At 50.0% G+C, this 23,878-nt stretch overlaps 1 protein-coding gene across 1 annotated transcript; it reads left to right on the top strand.

Moving 5' to 3' along the window:
* Positions 1–852: 852 nt before the first annotated feature.
* Positions 853–23,128, top strand: Npc1l1 (NPC1 like intracellular cholesterol transporter 1). Its single transcript, XM_075944261.1, has 19 exons — positions 853–975; positions 2,023–3,551; positions 6,653–6,753; positions 7,074–7,246; positions 7,485–7,613; positions 8,076–8,258; positions 9,161–9,275; positions 9,437–9,564; positions 9,981–10,118; positions 10,339–10,428; positions 13,740–13,930; positions 14,106–14,230; positions 14,666–14,792; positions 14,946–15,001; positions 17,406–17,556; positions 17,810–18,041; positions 18,224–18,337; positions 18,426–18,588; positions 21,418–23,128. The coding sequence occupies exons 1-19, from the start codon at positions 925–927 to the stop codon at positions 21,603–21,605; spliced, it is 3,984 nt and encodes a 1,327-aa protein (XP_075800376.1). The 5' UTR covers positions 853–924; the 3' UTR covers positions 21,606–23,128.
* The last annotated feature ends 750 nt before the right edge of the window (positions 23,129–23,878 follow it).

Genomic DNA, 23,878 nt, shown 5'->3' with positions numbered 1-23,878 from the left:
AGCTCCCCTCTGAGCCCACCAGAGTCCATGGGACACTGGATGACGAGGAGTAGGCCCCTCCCGGCAGGCAGCTGTCTGGGCAAGGAGCCTCGTGAGTGCCTTGCTGCAGTTATCAGCAGCTCAGCTTTGGCAACAGGGGCCAAGGTCCTGGCCCATCTTGGTGATAGCACGAGCCCAAGAAGAAACTGGAAGATTCCTACTGGAAAGAAGCAGAAGGAGAACCATGGGCCCAGGTTGAGTGGGATTTGCCATCCAGATCACCTAACCAGAGTTGTTCAGTGGACTAGGCCAGGGCCAGGGCCGAGAAAGAAACCGAGCAGGAGTGGGGAGGAAGGGAAAAGGGATCAGATGAATCTCTGGTTTCTGTCCTCTGTCAGAACCTGAAGGGACTTTCATCACTGAATCACTGTACCCTCAGTGTCCCTTTATTATCTGGGTGCTAATATCAATTAATCAGTTGCTAGGTTGACAGAGCCTATACTTGATGTTGTTCTCAAGAGGCGATGGGTCAGAGTGCAGGCTGGAGGCCAAGCCCAGGATAATGTTGACATTTTGCAGCTCCATTGAGCTCCCGAGGCCAAAACCAGGCCAGTGCCGGGTCTAGCAGAAGTACAACCCTGCATCTCTCATCCAGCTGGCTCGAGCAGCGTTCGACTTGGGTTGCACCAGGAAGTGAGAGGGGATTCCAGCACCTTCACTAGGAAGTTCACCTAAGAGGGGGTACATGGAAGGGAGCCATCTGATAGGAGGTTACAGGATGCGTGAATCATTAACCAGACATTCAGATTATTGGTCCTAATCCCGCCAGACATGTGTTGTCACTAGGAGGAGGAGGCGGCCTTAATGTGCGACTTTGGGAGCCAGTGCTCAGTCCTCCCCAGCTGTCCCTGAGGCCCAGCCCTACTTCTGCTTCCTGACCGGGGGATGGCAGCTGGCCTGAAGGGATGGCTGCTCTGGGCCCTACTCCTGAATTCGGTGAGTCCATTGCTCACGGTTACTCCCTAGTGTCTCCCATTAGGGAAAGGCAAGCCGGGTATCTGATAGTCAGGGTCACACGGTTAGGGGAGGTTTCCCATGCCCAGAAGTAAGTGCTGGCTGGTGGAGTCTCCAGGTCAAGGGGTTGAAGGGACAGAGAGGCAAAAGAACGGGGCCTTTGCCTGTGGTTAAGTGGGGACTGAGTTGGGTGCTGGAGGTGGATCCTGGGTGACTATACCCTGAAATATTCTGGGTTTGGGAGGGCCCTGATACTATCCTAGTTAGCTCTCAGAGGTGGGGGTTGGCATTTGGTTATGCAGGATGCAGAACAGGAGGGTCTTATACTGCCCTGTAAAGACAAGTGGCCCTGGCTTCTGTGTGGAGTACAGTCTAGAGACTCAGACTGACAGCAATAGGGGTCCCTCCACCTCCCCGTCTCCTCTGAAGCATGGCCTTTTAAAGCCACACTCTATCAGATGAGTCCTTTTCCTAGTAACCCATCTCTATCCATTGGGAGAGTATCCCTTCATTGGCACCCTAAGCACAGCCCATGCCACACCAGCCTCCCCGTGGCTCTCCCAGCCCTTTGCGTGCTCTCCTTCTTGTGTGGGAGGTCCTTCTGTCTATGTGTTGCTTTTATTGGTTAATGAAGAAATCTGTTTCGGCCAGTGGCTTAGCAGAAGAGGGCAAGGTGGGAGTTCCAAGCAGACAGAGGAGAGAGTAGGAGTCAAGTAGAAGCCACGGAGCCACCGCCAGAGACAGACTCACTGGAACTTTGCCAGTAAACTACAGTCACTTGGAGATACACAGATGAATAGGAATGGGTTAACCAAAGCTATAAGAGCCAGCTAGCAATATGCTTAAGCTATTGACCAAACAATATTGCAAATAATAAAGTTTCTGAGTGATTATTTCGGGTCTGGGCATCCGGAATGAACAAGTGGCCTCCACCTGCATCCTTCTTTCTCTGGCTTCTCACTGCCCAGAAGGTACCCAACTGGACCAACCACCTTCAGGGCTAATGGATACTGTTGGTCTTCTCTGCAGGCCCAGGGGGATCTCTACACACCCATTCATCAGGCTGGCTTCTGCACCTTTTATGAAGAGTGTGGGAAGAATCCAGAGCTGTCTGGAGGCCTCACGTCACTGTCCAATGTATCTTGCCTGTCTAATACCCCGGCCCGCCAGGTCACAGGGGAGCACCTGGCCCTCCTCCAGCGCATCTGTCCCCGCCTGTACAATGGTCCCAACACCACCTTTGCCTGTTGCTCCACCAAGCAGTTGCTGGCATTAGAGAGCAGCATGTCTATCACCAAGGCCCTCCTCACCCGCTGCCCCGCCTGCTCTGACAATTTTGTGAGCATACACTGCCAAAACACCTGTAGCCCTAACCAGAGCCTCTTTATCAATGTCACCCGTGTGGTTGAGCAGAACGCTTCACAGCTTCCGGCTGTGGTGGCCTATGAAACCTTTTACCAGCGCAGCTTTGCCGAGGCGGCCTATGAGTCCTGTAGCCGGGTGCGCATCCCTGCAGCTGCCTCGCTGGCCGTGGGCAGCATGTGTGGGGTCTACGGCTCGGCCCTTTGCAATGCCCAGCGCTGGCTCAACTTCCAGGGAGACACAGGGAATGGCTTGGCTCCGCTGGACATCACCTTCCACCTTGTGGAGCCTGGCCAAGCCCTGGCAGAGGGGATACAGCCTCTGAATGCGGAAATTGCACCATGCAATGAGTCCCAGGGTGCAGACTCGGCAGCCTGTTCCTGTCAGGACTGTGCAGCATCTTGTCCAGTCATTGCTCGGCCTCCGGCGCTGCCCCCTTCCTTCTACATGGGTAAAATGCCAGGCTGGTTGGCTCTCATCATTATCTTCACTGCGGTCTTCGTGTTGTTTACTGCTGTCCTTGTGCGTCTTCGAGTGGCTTCCAACAGGAAAAAGCGCAAGACACCAAGCCCCCAGGAAGCCCCCAACCGCCCTCGTAAGCGCAGATTCTCACCTCACACTGTCCTTGGCCGGTTTTTCCAGAACTGGGGCACAAAAGTGGCCTCGTGGCCACTCACCGTCTTGGCACTGTCCTTTGTGGTTGTGATAGCTTTGTCAGTAGGCCTGATGTATATAGAACTCACCACAGACCCCGTGGAACTGTGGTCAGCCCCCAAAAGTGAAGCCCGGAAAGAGAAGGCTTTCCACGACGAGCATTTCGGCCCCTTCTTCCGGACCAGCCAGGTTTTCGTGACAGCTCGAAACAGGTCCAGCTACCAGTACGACTCCCTGCTGCTAGGGCCCAAGAACTTCAGCGGGATCCTGTCCTTGGACCTGCTGCTGGAGCTGCTGGAGCTCCAAGAGAGGCTTCGCCACCTGCAGGTGTGGTCCCCGGAGGCGGGGCGCAACATCTCCCTGCAGGACATCTGCTACGCCCCCCTCAACCCGCACAACACCACCCTCTCGGACTGCTGTGTCAACAGCCTCCTTCAGTACTTCCAGAACAACCGCACGCTCCTGCTGCTCACGGCCAACCAGACGCTTGGTGGTCAGACTTCCCTGGTGGACTGGAAGGACCACTTCCTCTACTGTGCCAAGTGAGTAGATCTGAGAATAGGTGCTGCTATGCCCCCAGGAACCATGCCAGAGGGCAGGAACCTTGAGAGTCAGGGAGAGCTCCTATGTGTGCACATCAGGGCCTTCGTCCAAGTCTGTTTGGGCCCCTTCTTAGAGCTCAATCCCATCTTACGCTTGTCCGAGTCTGCTTGGGCCCCTTCTTAGAGCTCAGTCCCATCTTACGCTTGTCCGAGTCTGCCTGGGCCCCTTCTTAGAGCTCAGTCCCCTCTTACGCTTGTCCGAGTCTGCCTGGGCCCTTCTTAGAGCTCAGTCCCATCTTACACTTGTTCTCTGCAGCACGTTAGGCTTCATGGTCCTTCCAGCTCCAGTTCATATGATTTTTCTTTCTGTGATGTCCCTGCTGTAGTCTTAATTCTTTTTAGAATTATTTTAATTTCATGTGCACGAATATTTTGCCTGCATGTATGTATGTGTATGGCTTATACATGTGCCTGATGCTACAGAGGCCAGAAGAAGTTGCTGGATTTACAGGAACTGAAGTGAAGGTCAGTTGTAAGGGGTCAGGTGGATCCTGGGAATCCTGGTCCTCTGCAAGAATAGCACAGCGCTTAATAACAGCCCTCTCTCCTGCCCTCTTAGTTATTTAAATCTAAAAGTGACAGCTCAGGGAGCCTTTGTGCTTGCACTGTTTTGTTTCCCCGACTGCGCCAGGATCTGTAGGGCCTTTGGTAGCCTAGGATTTGGCCAGAAATAGTTCACTTGGACTTGACCAAGACTGTGGCTAGTCTCTGGTCCAGGGCACCAGGCCAGGTGTTCTAGGGCAGTTTCATCCATCCCCCGATGCTGCTGAGGTTCTGTGTCTGGCTTTGCCCATGTTGGGAGTAGTATCAACAGGATGCCAGCAAGGTCACTGGGCCAAGGGAAGGGTGGTAAGAGGACTAGTAGTGGTGGAGGCTCCTGGAGAAAGAATGGAGAGTGAAGGGCCCCAAGGGCCTTCTCCCCACCCTACACTTAAGAGCAGAGCAGGCGAGGGTTACCCCAGCCAATGGCATAGATGCTGGTGGTTTTGCTTTGACCTTGCAGATCCCAGGCAGATCTTACTTTTTTTTTTGGTTATTTGAAACAGGGTTTCTCTGTAGTTTGAAGCCTGTCCTGGAACACATGTGAACACATCTGCCTCTTTTTTTGGGGGGGGGGCAGATCTCACATTCTTTAAGATCCACTACATTGCCAGGCAGTGGTGGTGCACCCCTTTAATCCCAGCACTCGGGAGGCAGAGGCAGAGGCAGGCAGATCTCTGTGAGTTCAAGGCCAGTCTGGTCTACAGAGCGAGTTCCAGGACAGACTCCAAAGCTACACAGAGAAACCCAGCTCCCTCCCCCCAAAAAAGATCCATTTAAGGAGGAAGCATTTGCTGTCTCTCTCTGCTACTGGCTGTCCATCTTTAGCTAAGTTTCAAGTATGGGCTGCTTCTTAGGGTGTCTACATTATTCCTCAGACACAGTCAAACAGAGAGGGGCCATTGAGAGGCATCAGGGATGCGGTGTAATTTTTTTTGTTTTTGTTTTTTTGCTGTGTAGTTATTTATTTTGTTTTGTTTTCAGATAAAGTCACACTATTTGAGGTTGTCCTCAAATCCACGCTCTTCTCTCAGGCCCCTGAGGAACAGGGGTTGCAGCCCCGTGCTATCATGCTTAGCTCGTACCTTCTCTCTTTCTTTTTTCATATGTTAATATGGGAGAAGGAGCCATGTGCAGCCTGATTTACAAGTAAGCTCCTGTACAGTCACGGCTTTATTAGAACTTTGGACTTCAGATGGAAAGCTCTGGGAACAAGTGCCCTTAGAATTAACTCAGTCAAACATTTAAACATAACATTACAGTATAGTCTTCCAAACCCCAGATGGCATTTAAACAGGCTAACAGATGTCACTACTGGTCTTGAAATGGACAAAACAACAGTGTGGTTGACACTGGGTTCCCGGCTGGTATTGCACCACTTGCTTCTGTATCTCAAGGAACAGAGGGAATCCTAACACAGGCTTGATTAATCCAGGGGTCCTTATGAGAACTGCTAAGCTCAGGGTCACATCTTTTATTTTGTGAGGAAACCGACGACAGCTGTCCTATTACTTGAGAGCCACCACGAGAGGTACTCACACTATACCCATTTAACCCAAAAGACTCCATTGAAAATAATTTAGGCTTCTTCACAGAGAAAACCCCCTATTGGATACCCAGTGAAGGGCCAACTTGTGCCATTTTTATTTTGCTTTTGGATGCTTGTAACTCTTAACTGAGCTGATGACACTTATTTCATAGACTGGAAAGCTGAAGGTCAGAGTGGTTTGGTAAACTGCTGAAGGTCATACAGCAATCTGGTGCTTTTTATTTTTTTATTTTTTTTATTTTTATTTTTTTTTTGGTTTTTCGAGACAGGGTTTCTCTGTGGCTTTGGAGCCTGTCCTGGAACTAGCTCTGTAGACCAGGCTGGTCTCGAACTCACAGAGATCCTCCTACCTCTGCCTCCCGAGTGCTGGGATTAAAGGCATGCGCCACCATCGCCCGGCTTCTGGTGCTTATTAGATGGTGCTGTTGGCTGGTACACTCCTCCGCACTGAGAACGTGTGTTAGGAGCTTTGTGTAGGCATTCTGCTCTGTCTCCACAGGGATGTGCTCTGTAGAAAGCTCTGAGGTCCAGGGCTCAACTCAACACTTGGAGGGGTCAGGCTCTGGGAGGGAGGAGAAGGGCAGCATTGAGACCTGTGCTGGAGACGGTCATGGCTCAAGTCTGGGCTCACTGCTTCATTGTGATGCTCATTTGGAACTGGAGTAACCACAGGTCTGGATGTTTAGCTATGCGAGGGGACCTGAGATGCACAGAGAGCCCATCATACAGTACCTGTCCAAGGGAGATGCCCAAGGCAGCTCCTACCCCATTCTGTGGACTGGGGGAACCACATGAGAGCACCTTGTAGAAAGATGGTCATTTTGAACCCTCTGGTCCAGGTAGTTGGAACTCATTGCTCCTCCCTCAGGGAGCTGAGGGCCTGAGGTAGGGTGGGGCCAAAGGAACCAGGCAGGGGCGGGAAAGTATCTTTCTCTTTGTGGTTTCCCTCCAGTGCCCCTCTCACATTCAAGGACGGCACGTCTCTGGCCCTGAGCTGCATAGCTGACTACGGGGCTCCTGTCTTCCCCTTCCTTGCTGTTGGGGGATATCAAGGTAAGTGATGTAGGCCCCGGGAAGCTAATGAAGGGACAATTTTAGGGCAGGAATAACAGGTAGAAGGGAGAGGCCATAGGGATAGGTGTTTCCAGTGCCTGGGTGCCTGGCTTAAGGAGGCTGCAGAGGATGCTTCTACTTCCCCTCTGCCATTCTTAACGCTGCCGGGGAGCTCTGGTTTTGTGCCTTTGGCTGGGAGGGGGAACTGGAGGATGGGATAAGGCCATTGTTGGAGTGGGGAAGCAGGAGAGGAACAGGAATGGGAGAAGAGTGCAGCCTGAGGGGGTATTAGAAGGGAGGCTCAGAGTTGCTCTTTCCAGGGACGGACTACTCGGAGGCAGAGGCGCTGATCATAACCTTCTCTCTCAATAACTTCCCTGCTGATGATCCCCGCATGGCCCAGGCCAGGCTCTGGGAGGAGGCTTTTCTGAAGGAAATGCAAGCCTTCCAGAACAGCACGGCTGACAAGTTCCAGGTTGCATTCTCAGCAGAGGTAGGGACCCTGCAGATTTCCTGGTTCTGTGCTTGCAGTTCCCTAATGGTTTGGGGTCAGTTCCAGTCCAATCCACATCCTTGTTCTACCCCCTCCTGAATGGCCCCAGGCCGTGAAAGCCTGTGCCCACCCCAATATGGCGCCTGCATTGGAGGCTCCTGTAGCTCCCCAGAGCATGCAGTGGGTGCTCCACAGAGAAACCCAGTACGTGGTTAGTGACCTGGTTGTGTGCTCGCAGCGCTCTCTGGAGGATGAAATCAACCGCACCACCATCCAGGACCTGCCTGTCTTCGCCATCAGTTACATTATCGTCTTCCTGTACATCTCCCTGGCCCTGGGCAGCTACTCCAGATGGAAACGAATAGCGGTGAGAGCAGGAGGGATCCTGAGCCTAGGACAGCTCCAGAGGGCCTTCTAAAGCGGTCCTAGGGAGGGCTCTTAACTTAGCAAGTTAAACCCATTCAAAGGGAACCCCTCAAAGGGTGGTATTTCTTGGATATGGTCTGTGTTGAAAGGCCCAAAGTTTTCCTCCTGTAATCTAGCATATACCCACTCTCCACACACAAAGTTACCATGTAAAAGGTCATGCCATGCAATTCTGGAAGATGTAGCCAGGCACACCTGCATTTTTGGGTGCCACGGGCCTGCCCCTGGAAGAATGGTATAGTCTAGAGACTTAAATATACATATGGGTTCTTCACTGAAGTGGGTGGCACTGAGCACGTGTGAGCACCAAGGGGACCTGCCTGTTTCTCACCCAACCTGGGGAGTAAGGAGGATCTGGGCAGGTGCTCTGGTAGCCAACAGGCTGAGCCTAGCTGCATTGCAGGTGGATTCCAAGGCTACTCTGGGCCTAGGCGGGGTGGCTGTTGTGCTCGGAGCAGTCATAGCTGCCATGGGCTTCTACTCCTACCTGCGTGTCCCGTCCTCTCTGGTTATCATCCAAGTGGTACCTTTCCTGGTGCTGGCCGTGGGAGCTGACAACATCTTCATCTTTGTTCTTGAGTACCAGGTAAGAAAGGAGGGGCTCTTTATGCCCTCTGGCAACACAACACCCTTGTTAGACAAAGCCACGCATAGAGGTGCTGACATCCTTGCAGACTCTTCTATTCAGGCTTATACGTGTAGGAAACGGCGTGGGTTGACACAAATTTATTCACGCTACTTGCTGATGGAAGTTTTCATCCTGCCTGGTCCCGCAGCCATTCAGTCCCCAAACAGAGGCTTATATTAATTATAAACTGTTTGGCCTATTAGCTCAGGCTTGTTATTAAATAGCTCTTACAACTTAAGTTAACCCATAATTCTTGTCTATGTTTAGCCATGTGGCTTGGTAACTTTTCTTGGTGAGGCATTCTCATCTTGTTTTCTCTGTGTTTGACTGGTGACTGTGTCTCTGCCTTTCCTCTTCTCAGAATTCTCTTAGTCTTGTTGCTCCGCCTATACTTCCTGTCTGGCTACTGGCCAATCAGCATTTTATTAAACCAAAACGCGTACAAGAGCACTATCCCACAGCAAGTAGTGTCATGTTGAATTTGCTTTCAGTTAAGCACAGGGTGTCCAGTGAGTTTTCTGTATCCATGCATTAGAGCCACCTCTTCCCTGCCTTTGCATTACTTTGTGTGGCACCCACAGTAAGCACAAACCAGAGTCCTTTAGCCTCTCTTTGCTGTGAGGACTTAGTGACAAGAATGCTTCGTCCTTTTCATATCTAGAATCACTAAGTGGTTCTTGAGGCCACAACACCGAAGCAGAAGGTGTGGCTGTGAGTTGTTAGTAGGCTGTTCTCTCTCCAGAAGGTCTGGCAGTTCCTCAGATTTGGCCAGGACTCGAAGCCCTTACCACGCTGCTGCTGGCCTTTAGAGTCTGGTGACCTTGGCAGACCCTGTACACTCTGTCTCTTTGCCCACACAGAGGCTGCCTAGGATGCCTGGGGAACAGCGAGAGGCCCACATCGGCCGTGCCCTGGGCAGTGTGGCCCCCAGCATGCTGCTGTGCAGCCTCTCTGAGGCCATCTGCTTCTTCCTAGGTGAGCGAGGGCTGTCCTCCACCCAGGAGCTAGCTTGCTAGGTTATTCTCCGTGGGGGCGAGTTTCTCAGAAGGCAATGGGCATTTCCTGCTTTAAACTCTCTGTGCTGACATCCGGTCCACGAGACCAGGATGATCTGACAGATTCTGTGTCCCCAACAGGGGCCTTGACCCCCATGCCGGCTGTGCGGACCTTTGCCTTGACCGCTGGCCTGGCGATTCTCCTTGACTTCCTGCTCCAGATGACTGCCTTTGTGGCCCTGCTCTCCCTGGATAGCAAGAGGCAGGAGGTAAAGCCAGCTAGGCCAGGACCAAGGAACTTACCCTGCCTGGGTTGCTATGTTCACTCAAAGATGTGGCATTATGACCACAGAGGTAGCCAAGAGAGCTGGGTGGGAGGCAGGGGCATTATTCTGACAGAGGATGTTTGGGATGTGTGTTCTGCAATTACCCATAGAAAGAGAATTTATTTTACTTATTTTTGGAAGTATCACTAAACCTCCTAAAATTATGTAAGTTTACATAATAAATTATAAAGTCAACAGTAATCAAGCTGGTGGTTTTTTAATGATGTAAAATTCTGTATTTGATTGAGGCAGGAAATAAAAGCAACGTAAACTGCAGTGGCCATTTCCAGAGCTTCCCTGGGTGGGGTGGTTCCTGGGGTCTGCCTTGGACATGGTCTTGAGAGACTGCCATCCTCTAGGCCTCTCGCCCAGACGTCTTATGCTGCCTTTCACCCCGGAAACTACCTCCACCTGAACAAAACGAGGGACTCTTACTCCGCTTCTTCCGAAAGATATACGCTCCCTTCCTGCTGCACAGGTTCACCCGCCCTGTTGTGGTATGTGGGCTGAGGCAGCTGTACCACTTTAGGAGAAAGGCAAACAGAACATGGTGGTGGTGATGGGGTGGCTGCCCAGGTCCAGGGCAGATACTTGGAGCGAGAGCTCAAGTCTTTCCAGCTCCAGGATGTTTCTCAGAATGCCCAATAATGCCATTCAACTCTGGGGGAAGATGGGGCTGTTTGGGGAGGGGTTCTCACATGCCAGTTTCTCCCTCAGATGCTTCTGTTTCTGGCCCTGTTTGGAGCGAATCTCTACTTCATGTGTCACATCAGCGTGGGACTGGACCAGGAGCTGGCTCTGCCCAAGGTGAGTGGCGTCTTCTCATCCTTTGGTCCTGAGACCTGGGAGAAGCAGCAGTGCCAGAGGGTGGGGGGGGGGTGACACATGAGACAAGGCTTGGCACCATGTGGAAGCCACATCCATGGCTGTAAAGTGCAAGGGTTGAGTCCTGGCTCAGGTCACAGTAGACGCCCTGCACCAGAGGGCTCTCCACGTGGCTATCCACGCAGGGATGGCCATTTCCTTCTATGTGAATTCCTTACTGACGATTTTTTGGGGGGGGGATTTATTACTTTTATGTGTATGAGTGTTTTGTTGGCATGTATGTTTGGGTGCCAATTGGGTGCCTGTGCTTGCAGAGGTCAGGAAGAGGGTGTCAGCATCCCTAGGACTGAAGTTACAGATGGTTGTGAGCCGCCCTGTGGGTGTTGGGTGGGAATTGATCTCAGGTACTCTGCAAGAGCAACAAGTGCTCTTACCTGCTGAGTCAACTCACCAGCCCCCAACACTTGTTATTTTTCTGTGTTTTTAATTTTTGGTGCTGAGGATCAACTCTGGGATCTCTCACTTGTTGGGAAAGTGCTTTATCAGTAAGCTATAAAGTCCTATCCTGTCTGCGTGCTTGTTTGTTTTGAGTCAGGGTTTCTCTGTGTAACAGCTCTGGCTGTCCAGGAACTTACCTTCATTCTCCTCCTCTTCCTCCTCCTCCAGAGCAGGCAATGCTCTTAACCACTGAGCCATCTCTCCAGCCCCCAGGAGATCTGCCTCTTGTGGAGACCTAGTTATCAAAACGTTTTTCTCTTTCTGCGGGTTGCTTTTTTATTCTGGTGGTAGTGTGTCTTGGTACGTGAAACATTTTAAAATAGCCACAGTGTTTTCCTTTTGTTGCTTGACTTCGATGTCATATCCAAGAAACTGCTAAATCCAAAGTATGAAATTCCTCCTGTTTCTCCTAAAGGTTCTTATAGCTTTAGATCTTATACATAAGCCTTTGATTCATTTGAGATTTTTTTAAAAGATTTATTTATTTATTATGTATACAACATTCTGCCTCCATGTAAGCCCATACACCAGAGGAGGGCGCCAGATCTCATTATAGATGGTTGTGAGCCACCATGTGGTTGCTGGGAATTGAACTCAGGACCTCTGGAAGACCAAAACAAATCACCCAGACATGCCTGTGGATCCTTATTATGCCCCATTGATCTCTATGCCTGCTCCCATGTCCGTACCACCCTGCTTTGATTCAGTAGGTGAATTCCTTTCTTCCTTCTTTTTCTTTTCTTTTTTTCTTCTTCCTTTCTTTCTTTCTGAGACAGGGTTTCTCTGTATAGTCCTGACTTTCCTGGAACTTGCTCTATAAACTAGGCTGGCCTCCAACTCACAGCAATCCACTTGCCTCTGCCTCCCAAGAGCTGGGATCAAAGGTGTGGGCTGCCACTGCTCATAGAAGTCAAATTTCAGACCAGAGTGTGAGTCTTTCACATTTGCTCTTTGTCAAGGCCTCTTGGGCTATTCGAGTTCTTTAGAGATTACATTTGAATTTCGCTTGAAAAAGAAATTTTTTTTGAGACAGGGTTTCTCTGCAGCTTTGGAGCCTGTCCTGGAACTAGCTCTTGTAGACCAGGCTGGCCTTGAACTCACAGAGATCTGACTACCTCTGCCTCTCAGTGCTGGGATTAAAGGTGTGTGCCACCATTGCCCAGCTATTAGTCTGAAATTTTTATATTTTTTTTCAAAAACTGTTATTGGTGTTTTCACAGGGATTACAGTGACTCCAGCAATTTTTTTAAAGTATTTATTTATTTATTTAGTATACAGTGTTAGTTTCCATGTCTGTCAACATGCCAGAAGAGAGCATCAGACCTCATTATAGATGGCTGTAAGCCACCATGCGGTTGCTGGAATTGAATTCAGGACCTCTGAAAGAACAGTCAGTGTTCTTAACCTCTGAGCCGTCTCTCCAGCCCTGCAGTGAATCTTTTGGTGGCTTTGTTTTTGGTAGTACTGATACTGGAACAATATTTGTCATCCAGACTGTGAACACGGGATGTGTTTCTGTTTACTTACGTTTTCATTTCTTCTAAGAATCATACCATCCTAGACATTTTTTAAAAAATATTTATTTATTATGTATACAATATTCTGTCTGTGTGTATGTCTGCAGGCCAGAGGAGGGCACCAGACCTCATTACAGGTGATTGTGAGCCACCATGTGGTTGCGGAAATTGAACTCAGGACCTTTGGAAGAGCAAACAATGCTCTTAACCACTGAGCCATCTCTCTAGCCCCCCCTTTTTTTTTGAGACAGGGTTTCACTAGGTACTCACTGCATTCATCTGGTTGGCCTTAAACTCACAGAGATGGCCTGCTTCTGCCTCTCGAGTCGTGGGACTAAAGGTGTGCACCACCACACTTGTCCTAAGCTACTGGCTCCCTGCAAGCTAAGCACCTGAGCTACGCCCCAGCCCACCTCTCTGAGAGACAGTTTTGCTACTTTGAATACCTAACTCCACCGTCTCCAAACTTGCTGCTGAGAAGTGTGGAAATGGCTGCATTGCATTCCTTCCGTGTGACAAGAATTTCTCTTGTGTTGTCCACAGTGTCCTTTGATGTTGGCTTTTGACAGTTTTAGTACCGTGTGCTTTGGGCTAGATTTGTTTGAATTTGTTCTATTAGACCTTGCCTGAGTTCCTTTAATGTTTATGTTTATGGCTGGGCAGTGGTGGTGCATGCCTTTAATCCCAGCACTTGGGAGGCAGAGGCAGGCGGATCTCTGTGAGTTCGAGACCAGCCTGGTCTACAAGAGCTAGTTCCAGGCCAGGCTCCAAAAACCACAGAGAAACCTTGTCTCGAAACCCCCCCCCCAAAAAAAAAGGTTTATGTTTATGACCTTCATTAATTTGGGGGATTTTTGATTATTATTTCTTCAAATAATCTGTTTCTTTCATTTTTCTTCTTTCTGGAATTCTTACAATGCATATATGGGTTTACTTGATGTCTCCTGGGACCTGAGTGTATCTTGGCGTGTGCTTCATGTGTGTGTCAGGGTCTGTTTCTCTGAGTACACGGTTCTGCGTGTACCTCAGTCTGTGTCTTGTATGTATGTGTGCGTGCACTCTGGATATTTCTGAGTGAGTTCCTTTCCATGTGCCTCTGAGCACGCATATCTGAGTGTTTATCCGTGTGTACACCGTGTGTGTACCTCTAAACATGTTCCTCTGTACACTTCTCGGCTTACCTCAGTAGGTACGTTCGTATGGACTGTTCAGCATGCGCCTCTGTACGAACTGGGTGCACACGGTCCCCCGAGACTCAGAGAGTCCCTTCTTTCCCAGGACTCCTACCTGATCGACTACTTCCTCTTTTTGAACCGATACTTTGAAGTGGGGCCTCCAGTGTACTTTATCACCACCTCGGGCTACAACTTCTCCAGCGAGGCAGGCATGAATGCCATTTGCTCTAGCGCAGGCTGTGACAGCTTCTCCCTAACCCAGAAGATCCAGTATGCCACTGAATTCCCTGAAGAGTAAGTGGCTGGTCTCCCCTGCACCCCGACTCGCCCCTTCTCTTCTTCCTCTCCTGTTTTCTCTTCCTGCATGTTCTGCCCCTGCAGCTAGTAAGGCCAGAGGAGGCCCAGTGCAGGGCTCAGGAAGGAGTCACCAGGCTCCCTGGCTCCACCTACTTTCCATGTCTGGCCTCAGGTCTTATTTGGCGATCCCAGCATCCTCCTGGGTAGACGACTTCATCGACTGGTTGACTCCATCCACCTGCTGCCGCCTTTACTCCTTTGGTCCCAATAAGGATGAGTTCTGTCCTTCAACCGACAGTGAGTGTGGGGCTGCAGGGGGCTCACTGCCCATTACAGCTTAGGGAAACTGAGGCAAGAGAGGAGAAAGGATTGGTAAGGCTCTCAGTTGTCCCACCACACCCATAGGGTTCCAGCAGGTTAGGCCTGAGGCACCCACACTTGTGCAACCCCAGGGTCTTATGCCTTTGCTTGTTGACCATGCTGGTTGTGGGCAGTGGGGAGTGGAGCTGGGAGTAGGGCTGTGGCCCTGTGTGTGAAGGTGCTGTGTTTATAGTGTGAAAAAACCCAATGCTTCACCTAGGGTCCCTCTCCCAGCAGCTTGTAGTGACCAATTGGGGGTGGCAGGTGTAAACTCCTCAGCACTGGGGACCTTAGATTGGGGCACAGAGGGGGAGTCACAACAGGAGCTGCCGGGCCCGCTGTGTCACTGCCCAGAGTCCCTCCTCCCTGCAGCTTCCTTCAACTGTTTAAGAAACTGCATGGGCTTCACGCTGGGCCCCGTGAGGCCCACACCAGAACAGTTTGACAAGTACCTGCCCTGGTTCCTGAACGACCCACCCAACATCAGATGTCCCAAAGGGTACGTTCAGAGATTGGCTCCTGCTGGGTTCCGGAGATGGTGGACCCAGAGGAACAGAAGTGTCCAGTCACGGTTTCCCTGGGATACAGTGGGCGGGTTAACAGGACCAGGTCTCATCCCCACTAAGCCTCTGCTCTGGCCTCTTCTTTGCAGGGGTCTAGCAGCGTATCGAACCTCTGTGAATTTGAGCTCAGATGGCCAGGTTATAGGTAAGTATGGCCTAGCTTGGGGAGGAGGTCTCAAGTCAGCTAGTTGCTTTAGAGTCCCCCAAGAGCGCCTGTGTGTCTGATATGTGTGTGTGTGTGTGTGTGTATGTGTGTGTGTGTGTGATATGGCGATGTCAGCAGCAGCAGCTGACTAAATGAGGTAGGATGTCACTGTGTAGGGGAAGCCCGAGAGCCATCAACAGCAAGGGGGGTGAAGTCGGACTGGTGGGGAGAAGGATCCAGTGTGTTATCAGCATAGCACAGAAGGTAGCAGAACCAGACAGCCATCTGCATGGAGGGAGGCACACTTGGTGAGATCTGTGTTGAGTACCCTGGTGGAGCTGGCACGGAGATGGGGGAGCATCAAATGAGTTCATTTTTTACTAACTACAACTGTAGCACACTTACTCCACTCTCTCAGCTAACTCTCCTATGAAGTTCCCATCTTCCAAGAAGGCATGCAGACCCCATGTAGTCAAAAGGGAGTGGGGTGTCAAGGACAGAGGGGTGGGTTGTTTCTTGGAGGGAACCCTGGCCCACATAACCCAGGGTAGGTCTGCATCCATCATGGACCTTAATACCCTACAGCAGCGCTTTTCCAAGTGAGAGCCCCGCCCCCCACCACACATCAGTATCAACATCATCAGGAAAATGTTAGATGTGCCCAAGCCTTGCCCGAGACTTGCTAGACCATATCTCTGGATGGGGATGACCATGCCTCTAGCTGTGAACCACCCGCAGGTGCTCCTCACATTTGACATCAGGCTCCACAGACACCGAGTACACTGTCTGTGTGTCTCGTGGATCTCTCCGAGTTCAAGGCCAGCCTGGTCTACAGAGCGAGTGGCAGGACAGCTAGGGTTACACAGAGCAACACCGTCTTGAAAAAAAATATCAAAAAAGAGAACATAATTGTACTTATTGGCAGGATCCCTAAGTCACAGCTCTAATAATCCAGTCATTTTTGTTTGCCTGTCTTCCTTTCTAGTCTGTTCCTTTAAGAATAGGCAAACTGAAAAATTAATATTTTTTGAGACAGGTTCTCACATAGCCCACATTAGTTTAGAACTTTCTATGTAGTATTGAATTCCTGATCCTCCTGCCCCCCAAGTACCGAGACCATAAGAATGAAACATCCCACTTTAACCAAAACCAGGCTAAGTTTTTGTGTAAAAATCCAGTGTATGAGCTGGGCAGTGGTGGTGCACATCTTTAATCCCAGCACTCAGGAGACAGAGGCAGGCAGATCTCTATGAGTTCGAGGCCAGCCTGGTCTACAAGAGTTAGTTCCAGGACAGGCTCCAAAGCTACAGAGAAACCCTGTTTCAAAAAGAAAAAAAAAATCCAGTACATGTTTTGAAAACACACAAGGAGGATTTGGTTTTGCCAGGGAGATCTCTCAGTTTTGTTTTGATTTATTTTGAGACAGTAACTCACTCTGTAGCCCATGCTGGCCTCGAACTTGCAGTTATTTTCCTACGTTAGCCTGCTGGGTGTGTGATTACAAGCTGTATGCAGGGGTGATTTTTTTTTTTTTTTTAAAGATTCATTTATTTAACATGTACACGGTGTTCTGCCTGCAGGCCAGAAGAGGGCACCAGATCTCATTACAGATGGTTGTGAGTCACCATGAGGTTGCTGGGAATTGAACTCAGGACCTCTGGAAGAGCAGCCAGTGCTCTTAAGCCCTGAGCCATCTCTCCAGGCCCCAGGGGTAATCTTTTAGGTTTCAACTGTCAAGGACAGTTAAATGACTGACTTTGGGTTTCAGAGAATGGCAGCAGGAGCAACTCTAGTTTGTTTGTTTTTTTGTTGGGGGCAGGGCTGGTGTAAAGTGCAAATGCAGCCCTTGGGCCTGAGAGACGGCTTGGAGTTCAGAGCACTGGCTGCTCTTCCAGAGGACCCAGGTCTGACTCCCAGCACCCACATGGCTGCTCATAACTGCCATTAACTCCAGTTAGAGGGGATCCCATGCCCTCTTCTGGCCTCCACGGGCACCAGGAATTTATGTGGTGCCCAGACATATATGCAGTCAGAACAACTCACAAACATTAAAAATAAATAAGAAAATGCAGGTCTGGGCCGGGTGGTGGTGGCGCATACCTTTAATCCCAGCACTCGGGAGGCAGAGGCAGGCGGATCTCTGTGAGTTCGAGACCAGCCTGGTCTACAAGAGCTAGTTCCAGGACAGGCTCCAAAACCACAGAGGAACCCTGTCTCGAAAAACCAAAAAAAAAAAAAAGAAAGAAAATGTAGGTCTGTTGTAGAAAATCGATGAGGAATTGAGGAATTTCAGGTGGCGCTGGCAGAATCCTGAACCCAGCCCAATCACACGTCTGTGTCACTGTCTCTGGGATGCGAGGATGGGTGTGGCCTTTGACTTTTCTCTTCTGCTGTGGTCCTTTAGCCTCCCAGTTCATGGCCTACCACAAGCCCCTCAGGAACTCAGAGGATTTCACAGAAGCTCTCCGGACGTCCCGGCTACTAGCAGCCAACATCACAGCTGAGCTGCGGAAAGTGCCCGGCACAGATCCAGACTTCGAGGTCTTCCCCTACACGTGAGAACTGGGGGGCTTGGTCAGGGATGTGGGAGGTAATAGTCACACGAGAGATGTTGGGGACTGCAGACTTTTGAGTGATCTTGAGAGATGAGTGCCAGTTTTGTCTCTGGTGACTCCCGGGGTAGCCTGGGACCTGTTCACTTCTTACACGGGCTAGCATCCGACTCAAACCTCTCATGTTTTTCTCCTGAAATGGGATGTCCTACCCACCTGATGGCTGGCGCTCTGACCACACCCTGCTCTCTGGCAGGGTCTCCAATGTGTTCTATGAGCAGTACCTGACTGTCCTCCCTGAGGGGATCTTCACACTGGCTCTCTGCTTTGTACCCACCTTTGTTGTCTGCTACCTCCTGCTGGGTCTGGATGCGCGTTCAGGCATCCTCAACCTGCTCTCCATCATCATGATCCTCGTGGACACCATCGGTCTCATGGCTGTGTGGGGTATCAGCTACAACGCTGTGTCCCTCATCAACCTTGTCACGGTAACCCACAGAGCAGGCCACAGGTGGCCTTTGGCAGTTGGGGATCTGAGCCCACAAGCCAACACCCCCGCCCCCCCCCCCCGGCTCTGTGTAGGCTCTAGACACCTGCCTGGCTTGCTTTCTTGTCTCCTTTTCTTCCCTGTCTACTGCCTTGTCAGCTGAAGTTCCCTCTCTGCCTGTAGGCAGTGGGCATGTCTGTGGAGTTTGTGTCCCACATCACCCGGTCCTTTGCTGTCAGCACCAAGGCTACCCGGCTGGAGAGGGCCAAGGATGCTACCGTCTCCATGGGCAGTGCGGTGAGTGGAGAAAGGTGGATCACCCTGCGCTCTGCCGGACCCTTCATGTCCTGCCTGACTTCTGGATGTGGCCCTTCTCCCCCACCAGGTGTTTGCTGGAGTGGCCATGACTAACTTCCCAGGCATCCTCATCTTGGGCTTTGCTCAGGCCCAGCTTATCCAGATCTTCTTCTTCCGCCTCAACATCGTGATCACCTTGCTGGGCCTGCTGCATGGCCTGGTCTTCCTGCCAGTTGTCCTCAGCTATCTGGGTGAGTACCCATGCCCACCCCTGTCAGGATGCCATTGTTTTGAGTACTGACCCAAATGATGCCTGATCCCTTGGAAAACTCATGGAGTCCAGGCCAAGATCGTGAACATAACTTTCTACTTTGGAAACTTTTGTGTTTCATTTAATATGCTATAAGTGCATTTCTTTGTTAACTGACTGTGTCTTAAACACTGTTTGTGTGGCCTGTTGCACTTTTCTGTTGGACTTTTAATCCTGACCTTTGTACACACACACACGCGCACGCGTGCTTTTTCGGTGCTCCTGGGGATGGAACCTAGAATATTGCACACGCTAGACAAGTGCTGTACCACGGAGTTACACCTAAGTATAGAAATATATTTTACACTGAGAAATGATGTGTGTGGGCACACAAAGATAAGTAACTAAGACAAGTATCTTACAAAATAATTCTTTCTCTAATACACGAAGGAATCTGATATTTTGGTTCTATCCTATCATTGCTTTGAAAATTCTGGCGTTGATCTACAAGTTTCATTTAATATTAGTGGGTAATAACTCAAGAGTTTGAAAACGCTGTACTATTGTTTGCTCTGTCAACTACTTTGTTTTGTATTTTTCTTCACCTGGATAGAAATCACAGGCAGGTAAAGGGAAGCTCTTCAGATGCTGGTCTCTGGCATTTTATTCCCCTAGTGTTTGGCAGGAGCAGCAGTGGCAGAAGGCATGTGGAAGCCATAGCAAGCGACACCCTGGTACTACAGCCCTTGTGTAGGCCTTGGGTGTGCGGACCCTTAGCCCTGTAGCCTCCAGAGTCACCACTCTCAGCCTAGGGTGCTGCCACTCTGTGGGCAGTCTGTGCGTACACCTTCTCTGCTGCAACTCCTTAGAGCTTCGCTCTCTGCCCTTGTTTGCCCCCTCTCTTCTTCTGTCATCCTGTGTCCTGCCATGACTGCTCTAAAGCTGCACCATGGCTTCAAGTAGCCTGTTGCCTCACTGCTGTTTGAGGAGACTGCTCAGCTACTGGAGCCTCCAGTGCCATGCGTTCTACCCATGCTACAAAGTAGGAAAAGATCACCCAAGAGGGCGGGCACCCAGGAGAGGGCGGGCACCCAGGGGGCCTGATGTTGCAACACCAGGGGGCAGCCCGTAAGACTGCTCAGTAGACTTGGAGCAGCTTGGTGATATAGCAAGAAAAGGTGTGTTTCGGTGTAGTGGCATTTCATTTGTATTTTAATAAATAAAGCTTGCCAGAAGATCAGAGAGTAAAACACCCCCAGTGGTCAGCCTTACAGACCAGGCAATGGTAACACACACCTTTAATCCCAGTAGCCACACTAGATACAATAGAAACCAGGCAGTGCATGCCTTTAATCCCAGCCCTAGAGAGGATTATAAAACGGGAGGAGACAACTCTCAATCTGTCTCATTCTGAGATTCCTGGAGGCAGGATTGCCATTTCAGACTTAAGTAGAGGTAAGAGCCAGTGGCTGGATGTTTTGCTTTTCGGATCTTCTGGTTGAACCCCAATTTCTCTCTCTCTGAGTTTTTATTAATCATACTTTATTTTGGTCAAGCACAGTTTATGTTTGTAATCACAATCTTGCCTCTTAGCATCAACTCTAATCACTGAGCTCTGTTTTGGGCCAATTGCAGTCTGCCTTCTTAGCATTAATTACATCACTTGGCTTGTGCTTTGGGCCAATCATAGCCTTGCCTGTTAGCATCAGTTACAACAGTTCTCTGGCAACACCACCAGGGGGCGTGTTCATCCTCTGGCAGGTGCAGTCAGAAGGGCTGTTTGGCTGAGAGGTCTCAAGGCAGCCAGACTAGCAAGGAAGAATCCCACAGCTGCTGCTTTGGAAGGCAAAGTGCCCAATGCTGCAACATCTTTTTTTTTTTTTTTTTTTTTTTTTGCAAGGACGTGAACGTCAAAAGGAGTGCTTACAATATAATCTAAAGAATTTATTAGAATAGATAATGATTTTAGATGGTGCTTCTCAATGCTTAACTCCCATAAATACTCCAGGGAGAAGTGTGTCTCCTCATCCATTTTACTGCCTCCACGATTATTTAGGTAGCTTGCAACTACTGGTCATTGGATTATTTCTGACTATACTACTGTGGCCAGCACTGCAGTGACTGACCTTGAGGGTGAATCTTTGACCTTGTCATCCAATATCTTCCTAGAGAAAACCTGGGAATGTTGATTATTGATACCAGTTGTGGATGCTTGCCAGTTTATTTTTTTGACACTAGAGTTATTTATAGGCTCTCATTGACCATCTTTGGGGAGGAGAATGTGTGGGTTGGGGACAGTATGGATCAGTCCTGAGAGATGTTCCAGCCATGGGCTGGAAGTTTCTAGACCAATAGGGGCTGGGGAGTGCCAAGACCCTTGCAAGCTTATCATCCACATTGCTGTAGCTGTAGTCAGGAATACCCTGAAGCTAGGGCTATGTAGACAGAGTCCCAGAAAGGCAATGGTAAGTACAGAGCCCGACTTCTTGGTTGCCCTGTGCCATGGGTTTGTGTTACAGAGTAAGGAACAGTGCTTTTCATGGGAGGGTTGCCTGTGGTGTTGGTACCAGATTGTCCCCAGGAGAAAGGGAGAGAGAGACCGGGTGTCAGGGACCCTCTGAGAGAGCATGCCTGCTGAGGTGGACTGGTGAGGGTGGTGGAAATGCCAGCTGAAATGGCTGTTGTTAGGGTGAGGCAGGAGGTGCAGATGAAGTCGGAGCCCAGCTCCCATGTTCTAGCTTTGCATTCCTAGCTGTGATGCCTGTGCCATCTCTGTGCCATCTGCACGCCTCCCTGACTATAGGTCTATGTTCTTCTTTCTCTTCTGCAGGACCTGATGTTAACCCGGATCTGCTACTGGAGGAAAAACTAGCCACAGAGGCAGCAACGGCCCCAGAGCCTTCTAGTCCCAAGTACCCCAAACCCGACATAGACTATGTTAACCCTGGCTTTGAAGACTCTACCCCTGGAGCTAGTGCTGCTGGCAGCTCTTCGCCCAAAAGTGGCCAGAAGTTTTAATGGAGTAGGAGGTCATTCAGGCTCTGTGTCTTCCCTCTGGGTGTTCTCAAGGCCTGGGGGAGGTTGTTCTAAAAAAATGGCTGGCATCTGACCATGAGGCAGCCGTCAGCACTGGCCATGGCCCCTTGCTCTCATACCAGGTTCCCGAGGCTTTAGTCAGTGTGAGATTGCCTCCTCCTTCTGGCCCAGGGTCCTGGGGCTGCTGAGGACATGTCTGTCTCAGGCTCAGTCAGGGTAGATATTTCTCACCCAGTTTTTCCCTCCCTTAAGAAAACTATCTCTAGGGCCGGAGAGAAGGCTCAGTGGTTAAGGAGCTCTTGCTGCTCTTACAGAGGACCTAGGTTCAGTTCCCATCATCCACACAGTGGCTCACAACCATCTACCGCCCAGTTCCAGGGGATTTGACACCTTCTTTTGACTTCACAGGCACCAGGCATGCACGTGGTGCACATGTGTATGGGCAGACAGAACACTCATACACACAAAACAAACAAATAAATCTAAAAAAGATTTAAAAGAAATCTGCAGGGCCAGTGAGACGGCTCAGTGAGTCAAGGTGATTACCATGAAGCTTGATGATCTGAGCTGGCTCCCTGGAACTCACATGATGGAAGGAGAGACTCCACCCTCTCAAATGCTCCTCTGAATGGCATGCAGTGGCACCTCCACCCCTACAGGATAAATAAAATATAACTCAAAATTTAAAAACCCCCATTCTAGGATGGGATTGTAGATTAGTAGTAGCGGCAGCCTGCTAGTCCCGTGTACATGAGCCCAGTGCTCAGCACTGCAGAGTGAGTGAGAGGGAGCTCCGACCTCGTCCCTAGCATGCCACCACTTGGTAAGGGCAAGTGCCTTTGTTTACCGGCACCCCTGTGGACATTAGAAGACAAATCTCCATTCCATGACAGCAAATAGTTTTTTTGTCGTTGTTTTTCGAGACAGGGTTTCTCAGCAGCTATGGAGCCAGTTCTGACAGCAGATCCTTTAACATTCACATCTTGAGAACAGGGAGTAACCCCACCTTGGGCTGTGACACTGTAGGAGAGCAGGAAAGGCAGAGGGCACCCATGGTTCTTTCTGGCCTGAGGAGGAGGGTCTCACAGCACCCTGCAGTGGTTGACCTCATGTGGAATATGACATGCAGTTTGGTCTCTAGTTTCAGCAACTATTAAGCCTGTGTGTCTGTCTGAAGGCTGAGAACTTCAGGGGTGGGGAAGTTTTCCGGCCTAGAGCACAGGCCCATTAGCTTCAAGCTGCTCAACCTGATCCTGGCACATTGGTTTTGGCAGAGACAGAGAATACACTTTGTTCTGGCCTGGAGAGATGGCTCAGTGGTTAAGAACACTGGCTGTTCTTCTAGAGGTCCTGAGTTCAATTCCCAGCAACCACATGTTGGCTCAAAACCATCTATAGTAGGATCTGATGCCCTCTTCTGGCATAAAGCCATACATGCAATAGAGCACTCATATACATAAAAAAAATAAATCTTGTTCTTTGTGAAGCACAGACTGCTTAATAAATATTTGTTGAACAGAAATGGTGTTTTCATCACATGTCCTGCTCTGGCTGCCTCTGAGTTAGGGGTGACTTCTGCACATGACACAGTTTTATATGTGCTGGGGAGTGGTTTATAGAAATATTGTGTTCTGTTCTATTTTTCCTCTCTATTTTCAAAAGAACAGCCTTGTAACATGTTCACTTGCCTTATGAGAGCCTGTGATGGGTGGGAGTACTGTCCTTCACTAGGAGGCGTAGGGTATGACATGGGGCTTTCCCTCCTTTAAAAGGTCTGGCATGCTGCTCCCTTCTCACTGTTCTCCAGCCTTGGGAGCCTTCGCAGGGCCGGGAGTGGGCGGTGAGCGGTCTGCTTTGAGGGATCCTTGTGGGTTTTCTGGTTGTCTCCTTTCCTAGTTCTGGGTTTACAGGTGTGGGTCACAACACAATTTCTGCAGCGCAGGGCCTCCTGCAAAATGGTCACACACTCTACCAATTTAGCTACACTGAATGAAAAAAGAAATAAAAGGGACATGACTAGTCCTTGGTATGGTGGAGGAGGTTTATTTTAGACATAAGAGAGGATAGCCAGAGGCAGAGGCATCTGGGAGAGTCCAGAGTGGATATAGTCAGATTTTCCTCTGGGCTGCCAGCTCACAAATAATGACAGACACTTATTAATGATGAAACTCGACCTTAGCTTAGGCTTGTCCCACTAGCTCTTATAACTTAAACTAACTTGCTTTTATTAATCTACATTTCACCATGTGGCTTTT

This window comes from Microtus pennsylvanicus, chromosome 12 (assembly GCF_037038515.1).
Source record: "Microtus pennsylvanicus isolate mMicPen1 chromosome 12, mMicPen1.hap1, whole genome shotgun sequence".
Lineage (NCBI taxonomy): Eukaryota > Metazoa > Chordata > Mammalia > Rodentia > Cricetidae > Microtus > Microtus pennsylvanicus.
The sequence above is the reverse complement of the archived record's forward strand: the minus strand, read 5'-3'. Positions and strand labels throughout refer to the sequence as shown.

Coding starts and splice junctions, on each gene's coding strand:
- Npc1l1 (XM_075944261.1), top strand. CDS start 925: ATGGCAGCTGGCCTGAAGGGATGGCTGCTCTGGGCCCTACTCCTGAAT. Junction 7,247..7,484: donor AGGTTGCATTCTCAGCAGAG/GTAGGGACCCTG, acceptor GTGTGCTCGCAG/CGCTCTCTGGAGGATGAAAT. Junction 8,259..9,160: donor TCTTTGTTCTTGAGTACCAG/GTAAGAAAGGAG, acceptor TTGCCCACACAG/AGGCTGCCTAGGATGCCTGG.